Here is a 13785-nt window from a genome sequence, read left to right as displayed (position 1 = left end):
TAGAAGTCTACAAAACTGTCTTTATGTTACATTTCATGTGCAACATGTATTGATCATTTTAAATGTCCTCTGTACCAAGACTATTTTCTGGGGGAAAAAAAAAGAAGGTTTTCATACTGTACATTATATTCTCTTGAAGTTTTTCCCTGAGCAACAATATACATTATTTGTTTTCAGTTATTTTATTCTGAAAGTATGTTGTCACAGTAGCACCATTAATGGCTTCCATATGCTGTGAAGATATTATTACAGAGGAACGATGGCAGTGTAATTACATACTACATCTTTAAAGATCTGACTCTGACGGAGTTGAAGATTACTTCAGAGTTTCAAATTAATCTGAATGACCCCATCTTTATTGCTGTTGAATTTCTGGAAGTGATGAAATGTGAAGTCATTGAAAATAACTGATAAAAGCCTAAACAATCTGAAATGAGTAATGCAGTGTTTCTTTGACTTCATCTAAGTCCCATATGCTTTACAGCCAGGTACAGTATTTATAGAGAAAAGTTTGTTTTAATGAATGAGTGCTCTTCAGTTCACTAAGAATAGATCAACCAGGCAAAGAAGGGAAAAGCCATTATCATATGCTCTTACATTTTATGTTCACCAAAATTGTGGCTGTAAAGAGCAAACACTGTAGCAATGATTTCTGTCATACAATGTAAGGGTCTATAAAAGACCTGGGCATCAGGGCTAGAACTATGCTGTGGAAACATAATATAAGATTCAAGTGTAGGCAGAGCCCTTTTGAATCCCTTTTCTTCCACCTCTTCTGAATAACTTGCATAGTAGAGACCCAATAATATGCATATTTGTAAGTGACATTAGATAATAGGAGGATTTGTGATTGTCTCCTGCACACCATGTTAAAATTTGATTTTTTACTCAGAGTCATTGAAGTATAACTAAGAAGTAGCTGAGGGTCCTCTGTCTTTATAATATTTTGCATCATAGTTCTCCTTTCCAGGTGTTATAAGAGGAAGAGGAAAAAGTAAAGCTTTCTTTAGTACATTCCCATGGAAAGAGAAGAAGGAAAGGTTCCTTTAGTATGTTCTCTTGGAAAAAATAGTGAAATAATAATTGCACAACCCTTAGTAGCTCAGTCAATGAGTACTACAAAGCCACACATGGTAATGTCCAAATGTGGATGCTGACACAAGCGGACTTTACTTGCAGGGATTTTCTCAAACAAATAAAGCAAGATTTGCCTTCAGATATACTTTGCATATTGATGGACAGAGGGAGGAAGCAGACAAAACTCATTTTTTCAGAGGCAATCAAATAGACAGTTATCTAGGTACCATAGCACAAACTACTAGCTCACAAAAGAGTAGGTTTGCTCCTAATCCAGCAGTGCTAATGCCATTTTTTTTCCTCACCTGGAAGTATTGTAAAGCTGAAAAAGCTGACACAGCACGCACTGTAAGGAGATAATGACAGGGAGCAGTGTCTGCTGTTTAATTCAGCGGCTGGATGCGAAAGTCATCTATCCTGCTGTTACATGTTATACAACTTCTCAGAGCCTTATTTTGTGAAGTGTGACTGAACCACTACCGGGAGGAAATCTCTGAGACATCCCCCTATTGTGCCTCCCGCTAGTCACAGATGCCTGTCCTGCTATACTGTTGAAAAAGAGGTGTAAATTTCCTCCTACGTATTCACACGTAGAGGACCAGAGAGGCCATTGCCAACGTTTTCCTGCTCTGAAGCGACGGCTCTGTGAGAGCTGTTGGAGGATGACCCAGGAAAACGAAATGTGCGGTTGATGGGGCAAGCAAATGCCGGCTTTGTTCAGAGCCAGGGTGAAGTGAATCAGACATCCCGGGCCCGCAGAAATCAGCTCCAAAAGCTGCTGGCGGCTTTGAGAGCAAAGGCTGCTGCATGAAGAAAGGCGAGCACTACCTGCCCACTGGAAATACTCGCCACGGTGGTGTTCGTTACCAGCTGTGCAAAATAACAACTCCAGCGAGAGGTGCGGCTGAGCAGGAAAGGCAGGTGCTTCGGCAGCGGTCTAATGAATCAGGGCACGGTGGTATAAACTAAGGCCTGCTGCTACTGATGTCGTTAAAGTCAAGGCTGACTCAAAGTATTTTAGACCTTCTCTTTTAGCTATTTTAACTATTATGTCTAGCATTTTTTCAACATAGCTGTTTCCCTGAACGAAACCATTTTGTCCTCACATAACGGTAGTAATGCTTACTGTAAAAGTGTGTGTAATTTTCGTGTGGGTTTTTTTTTTTTTTTGAACTTTTATTACCACTAGTAGTAAATAAACTGAAAATAAAAGTGTGAAGAGCTAAAAATTTATGTTTAACACTGAAATTTTAGAAAGAGCACCCTCTGGCGGCTAATTTATAAAAAATACTCTTTATATCTTCCCCCCACAGGGAGTTGTACATGTAATTATAATACTGAATATTACAGAAATGGGTGGAAATCCTTTTTCCACTTAATTTTTCCTTGCAACTTCTGTGAAATGCATAGACATATTTTCTCAAACAAAATAAAAATTCAGATACTAAAAACTGTTAAACATAGAAGGAGGAAAATGCTTATAAACATGTACTGTGTACAAGTGGAATTTAATTCAAAAGAGTCGACCATATGGGTAAAATTAAAGATAGAAAAAAGATAGCTTTTTCAAGAGATAGAGATGCTAAGGCCCTTGCAGTTGCACTGGACCAAATCTAGAAACTAGGGGAAATTAACATGTTCAGTGGGTAAAATATGCATATCTTTTTCTAATCCTTTGTTGTTTTGACCTCATCATTTTAATTGGATGATTTAAGTGTGTTTATTTTGCACAGGCTCCATGGGTTTAATCAAACATGCTATGTTAATTATCAAGAAATCCTAAGAATGACTGTTTACCACTTTGTCACAGGTATCTTCCATTTAAAAGTACCTGAGTCCTCTCATGTTGGTTCTGCTATTGGAAGGATCAGAGCTGTGGACCCTGATTTTGGGAAAAATGCAGAAATTGAGTACAACATAGTTCCAGGAGATGGAGGAAACTTGTTTGACATCACAACAGATGAGAACACCCAGGAAGGAGTCATCAAACTGAAAAAGGTATGTGGCACCGATGGGGTATGTGTACCTATGGCTTAAGTGAGAAACTAGATAAGAGAATTAAATGTTGTGCAATTATACCTCATAAGTAATACACAGTAGTTTGTATCTTTATTAGAATCTATGGTTGTGATCTTAGTCTTAAAATAAATTGGAGTTTAGTGTTTCATTTCATGTACAATCAGGTATGACTTTTCACAAATAATGTCAGTTTTAATGGCAGAGAAGTAATTCTTATATCTTTCTGGAAAGTATGATTTCTCTTTTATGGGAAGTTTTGCACCTAACACCAGATGAAAAATGCTCCAGTTCAGCACATGGAATTAAAAGGCTATATTTTATGTTTTATACTCACTTGTAAGCATTTTATTTTGAAAATTTTTATTTTATATTTGTTATTTTAATAATGAAACTGTGATACAGTACTGTGGTGAACAGAGTTTTAACTCAGGGTAGAGGAGTCCCAAATAGTTGCAAATCAACATGTCCTACTTCCAGTCTCCTAATAGTGTCCCACATAGCTGGTTAACAGATATTCATGCAAGGAAGCACACTGCATCTCAGCAGATGATGTTGCTTTAGTGTACTAGAATAAGTTCAGGATTACTGAATTTATGAATTTTGAAGATGGAAAGGTTAAGTGTTATTTGGAATTTAGTGATTAAAGCACTCAGTAGGAGAGATCCAAAACAGGGACAGTCACATTTTAACCAATGGCTGTCTTCTGAGCCTAGGCACGTACACGTATACTAATGATCAGCTTATTCAGTAGAAAGAAATCTGAACCACCAGCTCATTTTGAAAGGCCAGGTTATGTTTTATACACAGCTCATGCTTGTAGGTGCAATTTTTGTAAAATAAACACATCTATGAGCTGAACACTTCCCAAGGATCTGGGAAGGAAAGACTTCTGGACATGTGCATTAAGACAAGCTTTAGGAAAAGAGAAGCTTTAGTTCCAATAAAATTTAGAATTTACATACTTAAATTTCCCCTGGCTCTGACCATGGATCTATATTTGCATTATACTCATTCTAACAATGAAATTCCTGGCTTCAGCCTCTTGACCCAGGAAACAGTAAATTATCCATGGGTGCATTAAAGGACCAGATGATGTTAAGTCACTTACTCTTCTGCTAGTTTTAGTGACATAAAATGGAAGCTACGATACCCTCAGGAAGTAATTTGTCAATGAGACACAAACTCTTTGCACTCTTCACGCACCCCCTTCTTTTCTGACTAAAAGTTTAAATGTACCGTTTCCTCCTTATGTGAATTTGTAAACTTCGTTTCATTTTAAAAAATCGTTCTGATCACCTTTTTCCCTCTATCCAGATGACTCAAAAATAACTCCATCTGGAACTGTCAGGCTGAGCAGCTGCATGCCCCTCCATATGCACTGCCGGTTGGAAACAGCAATGAATGGGAACCATTGAAAAATGAATGTTTGAGCATCAAGAGTAGGTTTTTGATAGCATTCAGTTCTCCCTGGATTAGTCCTAAATCTCAGCTGTGCTGCTTGTTTTTATACACAGCAATGGAATTTTTCCATACCTATGGTTAAGTATATATTAGACTGTATAGGCAAAACATTCAAATTGGCAATGCAGATTCAAACAGTGTGCAATATTTGTTACAATACAATACAATATTTGTTTCTGATGAAAAGCATCCACATATGAATTTGCCTGTTACAGTTATCTTAGGACCAACACAGGCAAAATGCCTGGCCACTTTTGACACTGCTATATAGGGAATTACGTAATATCTAATTGAACCATGAACTTAAAAAAAAATAAAAATTGACACAACTAATTCTATATCCAGATACATTAGAGTTGGTCATTGTGTTTCACTGCATTTATTTAGTCTTTTCAGTAACAAGATAAAGCATATTTGAAAGTTTAGGGCACTTTTACAACAACAGAACATTGGTTGATGTTGCCTAATGTAAACGATGTCACTGAACAGGAGGGGAAAAAATATAATCCTAATCCATTCTTAATCTTATTCATCGCAGTGAGTCTGGGGACAGTGACAGGCTGTGAAGGTCAGGGAATGCCAGCTTTGTTCTATGCAGGAGTATGGAAAGAAGATAAACCCAACATGCAGGTCCTCCAGAATAGAATGCCTTTATACAGACCCTGCACGTTGCCCTTCACAAAACTTTTCTCAGGGAAAAGGTCCCATTCACTAAGCTTTAAATGATCCAAGTGTTTTAAGATGTTTTGGAATCATGCAAAATCCATCTACTTAAGTTCCTTGCTGGATCCCAGGTTAAACAAAAGCGATCCGGATTCTTAAAGATAGTGTTAATTCAGTTGTCTTTTCATAGCCTCTACACTTGTAATAATATAAACATGTATTTTCATGGGTTGAAGTTTTCAGATTTTCAGAAGTGCTGGACGTTCACAATTCTGTAGACACCTATTAAAACACATGCTACCTGTACTGTACAAGCCTGACACAGCACTATTCATTTGCCTGCATAGAAGGAGTTTCACATTGCATGGTGTTCAAAACACTGATTTGACCTTGTGGGATTACACAAACATTTAAGTTAGACATGCATTTAAGTCCTTCTTTAAATCAAAGCTGGTGAATGAATAGGACCAACACTTTCAATTATGAATTACAAATAATAAACAGCCAAAGCCACTAATAAAAAGTGCCATGTGCTTTAAAAACAGGTTTGTACTTTTTTCTGTATCATAGCATATTCTGATGCTGTAAGTGCTGCAGTAATTCAGTGCTGAGCCGTTTCAAAACCATTTATAAAGTTTGCTTTTATTTTTCCTGAAAAATTTCTTGCAGCCAGGAACTGTCAGTCACTGCATAGAAGTTTTTCTGTTCTGTTGTTACGCAAAAAAAATTGAGACATTTCTATATCAAAATTGAGAAAAATGAAGCCTTCCTGGACTACATTTATTTTTGGTGGAAAATATATTTGATGATAAAAAATTGCACAAGCCAAACTGTTCTTTTCAGCATGCTAAGTGCATTGGCGGAGGCAAAAGGCCATTTTCTGCTTCTTGGACACTAAATGCGCACAAACAGCTACAGCTAGACAAGGTGCACATCTTAAATCATCTGTTTTGCTTGCTGATTTATTTTCGTGCTATGATCCAATATAAGCTTGATTACTACTACTCTTGTGCTATTTACATATATTAAAAATGGAATAGCTTTTCTTATACTCTGCTAAAGAAATGATCCAAATGCCATTTAGCACCACTGTGTGGTTAGTACTGCAATAGCTTCCTCTTTTTCTCAAAAAAAAGGGAAAATAATATCAATAAAAAAAGAGAAAATGTCTGGCTTTAAGATAGTGCTGCATACAGTTCTCTATAAGAGTAAGAAATATTACTATATTAGGAATAGAATGACCAATTTCTTCCCTTGTCTGGTGCTATTTTATACAGTGTTTATTGGGTTTTATATTTATGTAGTACCTGAATGCTTCAGCAAACTGCAGTGAGCGTAAGCTACAAGAAGCAGGGTGACAGAAGGGACCATCTCCTTCATGCTGGAGTGTAGTGGCCTCAGGTGGGGCACGGAGTAGTGCTCCCAGGTATGGAGGGAAAATATGTCAGTCCCAGGCAAGGTCCTGATTTTATTGAAACTGATAAGAAATCTTGAATGACTACATCCAACAGAAAAGGAAAACGGAAGGATCCAAGCTTCACTGAACAGTTGACATTAAGTTTATTTAACTAGGGATGAGTTTATAGGATAAACCCATTGTGTGCAGAAGCCTCTTAAGTGGCTCAGCATGAGCTAACCCAGAAATCGAGCTGGGTTCAAGCACTGAGTCTGGCTCAGACATTACTTTACCTATTTGTGCAGAGTGTCATTAAAACCCAGCAAAAAACTGTTTCTAGGCTTCACCTGGTATGATCCTACACTGTTGCAGTATACTGGGTGAGCTTCTCCATGTGGGTCAGTGGAAGCTCAGGGAACATCTGCATCTTATTTTTTGTAAGCCATGTACCACTGCTAGCTGATCAGGTGACAAAGCTGGATCCATGAAATCACAGCATGTCAGCACTGCGTGATGAGACACAGTAACTTTAGTGATGACAAAATAACAGAAACTGGGGGAACGAGGAACAGACCCAGTAGCTGCAGGGAGGTGTTTGGAGTGTATGCTTCCTTGTAACCTCAGGGGCCACTTTTAAAAAGCCTTTAAAGTTGTCTTGCTCATGAGACACCCCATCTGGGTGGGACATTGCTAAAATGTAAGAGCAGTCTGATAGCATGTGTACACCAAAATAGTGAGCATAAGACAGACTCCTGACATCCCTCAGCCAGAATTGCATTACTGCTACTACTTGCTTTACTAGCAAGACTGTACAGACTGCTCACCCCACCCCTTCATTCTCCAGAGTCAGGGAATACCCTCTGCAGATGTGTGCGTAGGCACCGTCTGCCTATAATCATAACTCATGAATTTGTGTGAGTGGGAATTGTGGTTTTACATTTTGATGAGGAAGAGCAGGCGATATTAAGTCCTTCAGTACAGGCAGAAAGTGGTCACCCAGGTGCAGACGTAATCATAAAGACCATGGCAGCCACAGACAACAACAAGAAGGGTGAGGAAGGGGAGACATTCAGTCTCTGTGGTTTGCAGATACAGCTGTTGGGTTTGTTTTTTCTTGGAACAATGAAAGGCATCTGCAGAAACGGGTCAGATGCTTGAAAGCAGCAAACAGCTGAACCCCGGACACTGGTCAGATTCTTCCCTTCTCCAGATAGAGAACATACATATATTTTGCCCACTTCCCATCAGATCTTGAAACACTCACTTCAGATTTGGTTTTTCAGATCTCATTTTTTACTGTGCGTCCTCATCTCTGTGATTAATGAATGTTCCTGGTTGATCTAGAGCTTGCTTTAATAAGCCAACCTGCTCTATAATACCAATTATTTCCTTATGCTATTTAAAGTCCAGTGCAGAAGTGCAATTGCTGAAACATGTCAATGCACAGCAAATAGTCTGATGGCAGTATTTCACAAAATATATAGACGCTCAACCCATCTTCAAGGGGAAAGTGTTGCCAGGTTTTGATACAGGCGCACGACAGAGTTGTTCTGCAATTGCACAGTGCTAGTATGAAGACACGCCTAAGTTAATATGTGCTGCTTCTCAACCCAGTGCTACTGTCCGTAACTATCCATATCTCCTGGGGCTTACAGTCTCATCCCAAAATAGGGCTTTTCCATCATTGTAGGTGTGGATCATGAAAGCCTGTATCACAAACAATACTGTTTTATCTCTTCTGTGTGGATAAGAAGCAGAAATGTCTGGAGTTTCTGGTCCTGCCTCTTTGTGAAGCAGGGTAAACTGACAGGGTAGTTCTTTTCCCACCCTTGCCATGCTTCTCATTAGAATTCATTATATCTTTTAGCCCACTTTTTTTTCTTTCAGTTCTTTAATTCTCTCTCTCTCTCTCCCCATCTACCTATCTATCTATCTATCTAATATATAAATTTAGATACAGATACATCTATATAGTAGTGAGTAATATTTCAAAATACATTTATTTCTAACACAGAGCTCTTTATGTCCTTTCCTAGTCATACTAAATAAGTCCATTTATGGTACTTCCAGAGTTGCAAGATGAAGTGATTTGTCAGTATGTGCTATTTGATTTTGGGATTTGTAGAATGCCTTTGCTGCACACAGCTGTGTATATGCTGATAGTGCTTTACTATGCAACTGTAATATTTCAAAATACATTTATTTCTAACACAGAGCTCTTTATGTCCTTTCCTAGTCATACTAAATAAGTCCATTTATGGTACTTCCAGAGTTGCAAGATGAAGTGATTTGTCAGTATGTGCTATTTGATTTTGGGATTTGTAGAATGCCTTTGCTGCACACAGCTGTGTATATGCTGATAGTGCTTTACTATGCAACTATACAGAGCAGCTTGTAACCGCAACATAGATAAGAACCGGTAAGGGGGCCAAATACATCTGTTCTGTCACTGGTACTTAGAATATCAATTAGAAATACTCCCCTAATTGTTGAATAGTTCACAGTTAATAAGATGCTGCCTAATATTAGCAAAAATGCTGCTTACTGTGGAAAAACTCTTAACTTTTGTAAAATAAAAACCTTATTCAAACTTAGCTTTCTGAATATAATTATTTTTATAGAAGGAATAAAAATTTCTATTAGTTATTTAAACCTCCCCACCACCTCTGTGAAGTCATTACATTAAAATCTGTTTAATTGAAAGATGTTTCAATAATCTTACAGTTTTTTTCTGCAAGATTCAAACATTCTGCTGTTTGTACCCTTACCAGCATTACAAATATTAAATGAAAATAGGGCTGAGCATTGTAGACATTTATTATGTAGCAACAAAATATGTTTAAAAAAAAAAAAAAGCAGCTAAAATATTGTGTGGACCACTCATTTCCTTCACTGATTTTAGTGGCATCTACTAAAAAAAGAAATACAAAGAAATGCTATTTTAACATCTTTAAAACTAAAAATCCAAGAGGTTTTGCCTGAGAGCTAGGCAGACATTCAATTCTGCTGTTTTCAGGCAGGCTCCGAGCACATCAGACAAATGCCAAAATTTGAGACTGTCAGTAGCTATCTATATGGTTCAACTGTACAAAACTGGGAAGACCAGAACTGATCAGGAGATTGTAGCATGGACTCCCCATAAACACAATACATTGAAACTATACTCTTTTGCTGCATTATATATGTTGTACAAAATCTTTTTCTTCTTCAAATTAAATCTTAGATTTACCATTTGCAACATTTCCCATCTTTCCACAGACATTTCAGTTGCAGTTTAGCCTCACTTATATTAAAAGACTAAATTCTGCTATTTTGTGGGAGTCTGTCACTGATTTCTTTCTCTGACGATGGCTCAGCACTTTCAGCCTATCTCTTCTTATTTTGAGTGCCACCTGTGCTCTGCATTGGCCGCATATTGCTTAACCTTTAACTATGTTTATCATCAGACCCATAGAAGGACAGAAGGAGAGAATGGGTTGCTCTGAGGTTACAGTGGGAAAGCATTTTCCTTTCTTGGGGTCAAACTGTCTCTTCAAAAATATACCATAGTGGTGCCCCGTAATGCTGGGGGGACAGAAGTAATGCAGCCACTACTCCGACTTCTGGGTAGCTGTGCAGTAAAATATGCCAGCCTGAGCACACCAATACACAGAATTGCTTGAAATCTTATTTCTTTCTGTCCATCCCCAAACAAGGACTCTGTTCCCCTTGCATCATGAAAGTGGTGACTGGGCACTGGCCAAGGACCGTGACCTGGTACTGCTGCCTTGAAGAGTAACTCAGTGAAAGACAGCCTGCAAGGACCGCATGGATTGGGGCTCTTTCCATTAGCACATCTATCTGCAAATATATTCATGCAACACAGGAGCCAGTCTGAACAGTTTTAATGCAATTTTGGGGGTGTGGAAGATCAGTTAGAATTACTGCTTAATTGAGAGCTTAGATTTCTTGCTTTCTCTGTCTTAATCTTTTATCTCTAGCTTAACCCCTCATACTTAGACTTTTCCCACTTTGGACTGGTTCTTTAAACTCCAGGTTTTCTCCCCTTAATACATTTTTTGAAAACGTGTTAACAATTTATATAATCAGCTGGAGAAGTGTTGGGGGGGGAGTTGCTTGTTTGGGGGGGGGGTGGCAATACATAACAGTGAACATGGGTAGTACAGAAACTGAAAAGACAGTGTGACCATTCAGATAATGAGCAAGCATGTCCATTTGTAGTGAAGGCCAACAGCTTAGGCTTTCACCACTAGGGCACAATATCTACCACACATTTTTTTCTGTTTCTTCTTAGCCTTGGTTTCTTCTTCTTTCTGTCAATCCTGTCATGAAGGTGCAACTCATACTGGCTTTTACTGGGAATTTTGTCTGTAGGAGGATGGTTGCATGTGGTAGTGGATTGGTTAGTCGTACCTGGCTTTCAAGCCTGATTATCTCTATGGTATATAGACTTGGATGGCTAATTTTAAGTCCCCAGCTCAGAAAAGACTGACCATCTGGTCTATTAAAATTATAAAGTCTTTCATAAGGATTTAAAATCATTATGCTAGCTGTCCAGCTAATATAAGTCAAGGTAACTCAATTGATTTTAATGGAGCTACTTCAGTTTACACCAGCCAGTCATCTGGCCCATTATGTCCTGTTGTGATAAGGACAAAAAATGGCAGCATTTAAATCTACCCTAGCTGTGACAAATGACTGGAAACACTGCGGTAATGATAGCTGGGGGAAAAAAAATGACAGACATTGAAATATTCTTGTTCATACACTTGTGATCCTGCTCTCTTTTCCAGATAGCATGTCCTTTCCCGTTAGAAAATTTCCAACTTTACAATTATAGGCAGAAACCACTAGGTGCCAGTGTTACCCAGACATGAGGAAAAGACTGTCAGTAACGTTAAAAACAACATGAAAGCCAATACAGCTAAACCCTTTAACTGAAAATAAAGCTTCTGTGTCTTTTCAACTAAATAAGACTGCATGAAGGTTTTTGAGATGATTACTTTTCTAAAACCAAAGGCACTAAATTGATGTACATTGACGGAAACCCACACTAAAACAATCTGATTGCAGGATGCATTTCCATCAAAAACCCAGGTACACAAAAGCTGCTATGCTGCCTTCAAGACCTTATGGATTACATCTAGGATCATAAGACACAGTCAAAGTCTGCATTTTTCAACTTATTTGCGGCTCAAATATACAGCGTCAATAACAGTTCACTGCTAAGATAGACATTGTACAGGAAAGACTTGGTTCGGATCAAGTTTGAATTCACATTCCAAACCACACCTGAAGTTTGGTTTGACGGATTGGTATACATCAGAGTTTTCATTTGGGCTCATTTCCGTCATTGTCATGGTCCTCTGAAAGCTTTCCCTGCTAAAAGAAATGGAAATGTCCTGTTTAAGGAACTGGATCAGCTAGAGACAGCTGATTGCCCATGCATGGGAGTTGTGAATGCAAATCTCTGGCTAACTGGCACACGGCTCATTTACAAGAGATGAATCTCACTCATTTTACTTCAGACATCTTCAGTGTAACTGTTTACATCCATGCCAGTCATCCTGATTTTTTTGATGTGGAGAAACAGCCATTTCCTGGGTATGATTCATCTGGCCTCTTTCAGAAACCACCTTAGCATGAGATGAACTGCAAAACAAGCTTAGATGGTTAGCTCCGGAGCTGAAGTTTACACTGAAGGCATCTTACATTATGTCAGATTAACCCTACCAAACTGATTTTGCAATGTTTACTTTTCAGTCAGATCTGATGTTTTGCTTTTGTTCTTTCTACAGCCACTAGACTTTGAAACAAAAAAGGCATACACCTTTAAAGTTGAGGCCTCCAATCTCCATCTTGACCACCGATTTCACTCGGTGGGTCCATTCAAAGATACTGCCACTGTGAAGATAAACGTGTTGGATATGGATGAACCTCCAGTTTTCAGCAAGCCTGTGTACACAATGGAGGTTTATGAGGACACACCTGTGGGGACCATTATAGGTGCAGTGACAGCACAAGACCTCGATGCTGGCAGCAGCTCGGTTAGGTAAGAAAGCTTTTCCTCTTTCAGTAACTCCCAGACAACTCAAAGTGCTGCTGACAGTCAGTCTCGGTGGCAAAGAGCTTAGTAAGAAGATATAAAATGTTCCAAGTCTGTCACTGTAACAGATAACTGCTGCTTTGAGAAATATTGAAAAGAGATGCTAGTTTGGGTGGGTTATCTGGAAAAATACATTAAGTCCTGACAGCTTCTTATCATACAGATCATATAAGTTACCATGTACTGGCATGACTTCAGAGATGACGTGCTCAGACTAAGAAAGTAAAAACTTCGTTTTGCCTGCTGTCTGGGGCTTCCACAAAAGCAGCTCTGAAGTACAGTAGTGAAAAAAGAGGTTGTACATGCTATTTCTGTGTTATACCTCAACGGGTAACAGTGAGCACCACCCCTTTCACAAGAACAACTCACATCTGGCAAAGAACAGATGCTTTGATAAATAATTGCTACATCTGCCTTGGCTAAGGCTGTGGGGACGTGATTGCTGACGACCATGGCTGTGTTCAGCAGACTTTAGCACAAGTAAACCCCTGCCAGCAAAACCTCTCATTTACTGGTATAGCTTATTTTCCTGAAATAAAAGGGAGAGGGGAGCTGTTATACAAAGGTAATATATTGATTTTGCTGATGTATTTCCAGACACATTAGAAACTATAAAGTGAGCCAGACTCATGTACCAATAAGGAAGCTCCTGTGCAGACACGGTCTAAGATGTAGGCGGTCATTACACATACTTCCAGTACTAATTCATGCTGGACCTACCTGACTACAGGAAATATTTTTTTTGCAGATTTTCATGAGCAATATTGCAGACATAATGGAAGTCATCAATCTTTAAATATTAATGTGTATCAAATGGGACTATGATGGAACAGGAAGATGCTACTAGCATCTACCAAGTGCATACACACTCATACATATTTGACTACAAATTTAATTTGGACTTTTTAATCCATGTTTTTTAACTATGTGTATGTTGACTCAGTACTTATATTCTCAAAATATACAATAAACATGCTAGATGATATGTTGTAATCATATGCAAAAATTTAACATGCAACAGTGACTGTTTAGCTCCTGCTTCGTCAATTCACTGTTAATTAAT

At 38.4% G+C, this 13785-nt stretch overlaps 1 protein-coding gene across 1 annotated transcript in view; it reads left to right on the top strand.

Moving 5' to 3' along the window:
• The first annotated feature begins 1884 nt into the window (after window positions 1-1884).
• Window positions 1885-13785, top strand: part of CDH12 (cadherin 12, type 2 (N-cadherin 2)) — a 50892-nt gene continuing 38991 nt past the window's right edge. Inside the window, exons 1-3 of the mRNA XM_009575996.1 lie at window positions 1885-2035; window positions 2888-3075; window positions 12415-12668. Of these exons, the coding sequence (XP_009574291.1) occupies window positions 1885-2035; window positions 2888-3075; window positions 12415-12668 (593 nt within the window). The remainder of the gene's footprint in view (window positions 2036-2887; window positions 3076-12414; window positions 12669-13785) is intronic.

The sequence above is a fragment of the Fulmarus glacialis genome, unplaced genomic scaffold (assembly GCF_000690835.1).
Source record: "Fulmarus glacialis isolate BGI_N327 unplaced genomic scaffold, ASM69083v1 scaffold3274, whole genome shotgun sequence".
Lineage (NCBI taxonomy): Eukaryota > Metazoa > Chordata > Aves > Procellariiformes > Procellariidae > Fulmarus > Fulmarus glacialis.
Note: the sequence above shows the minus strand (reverse complement) of the source record. Positions and strands in the feature narration are given on the sequence as shown.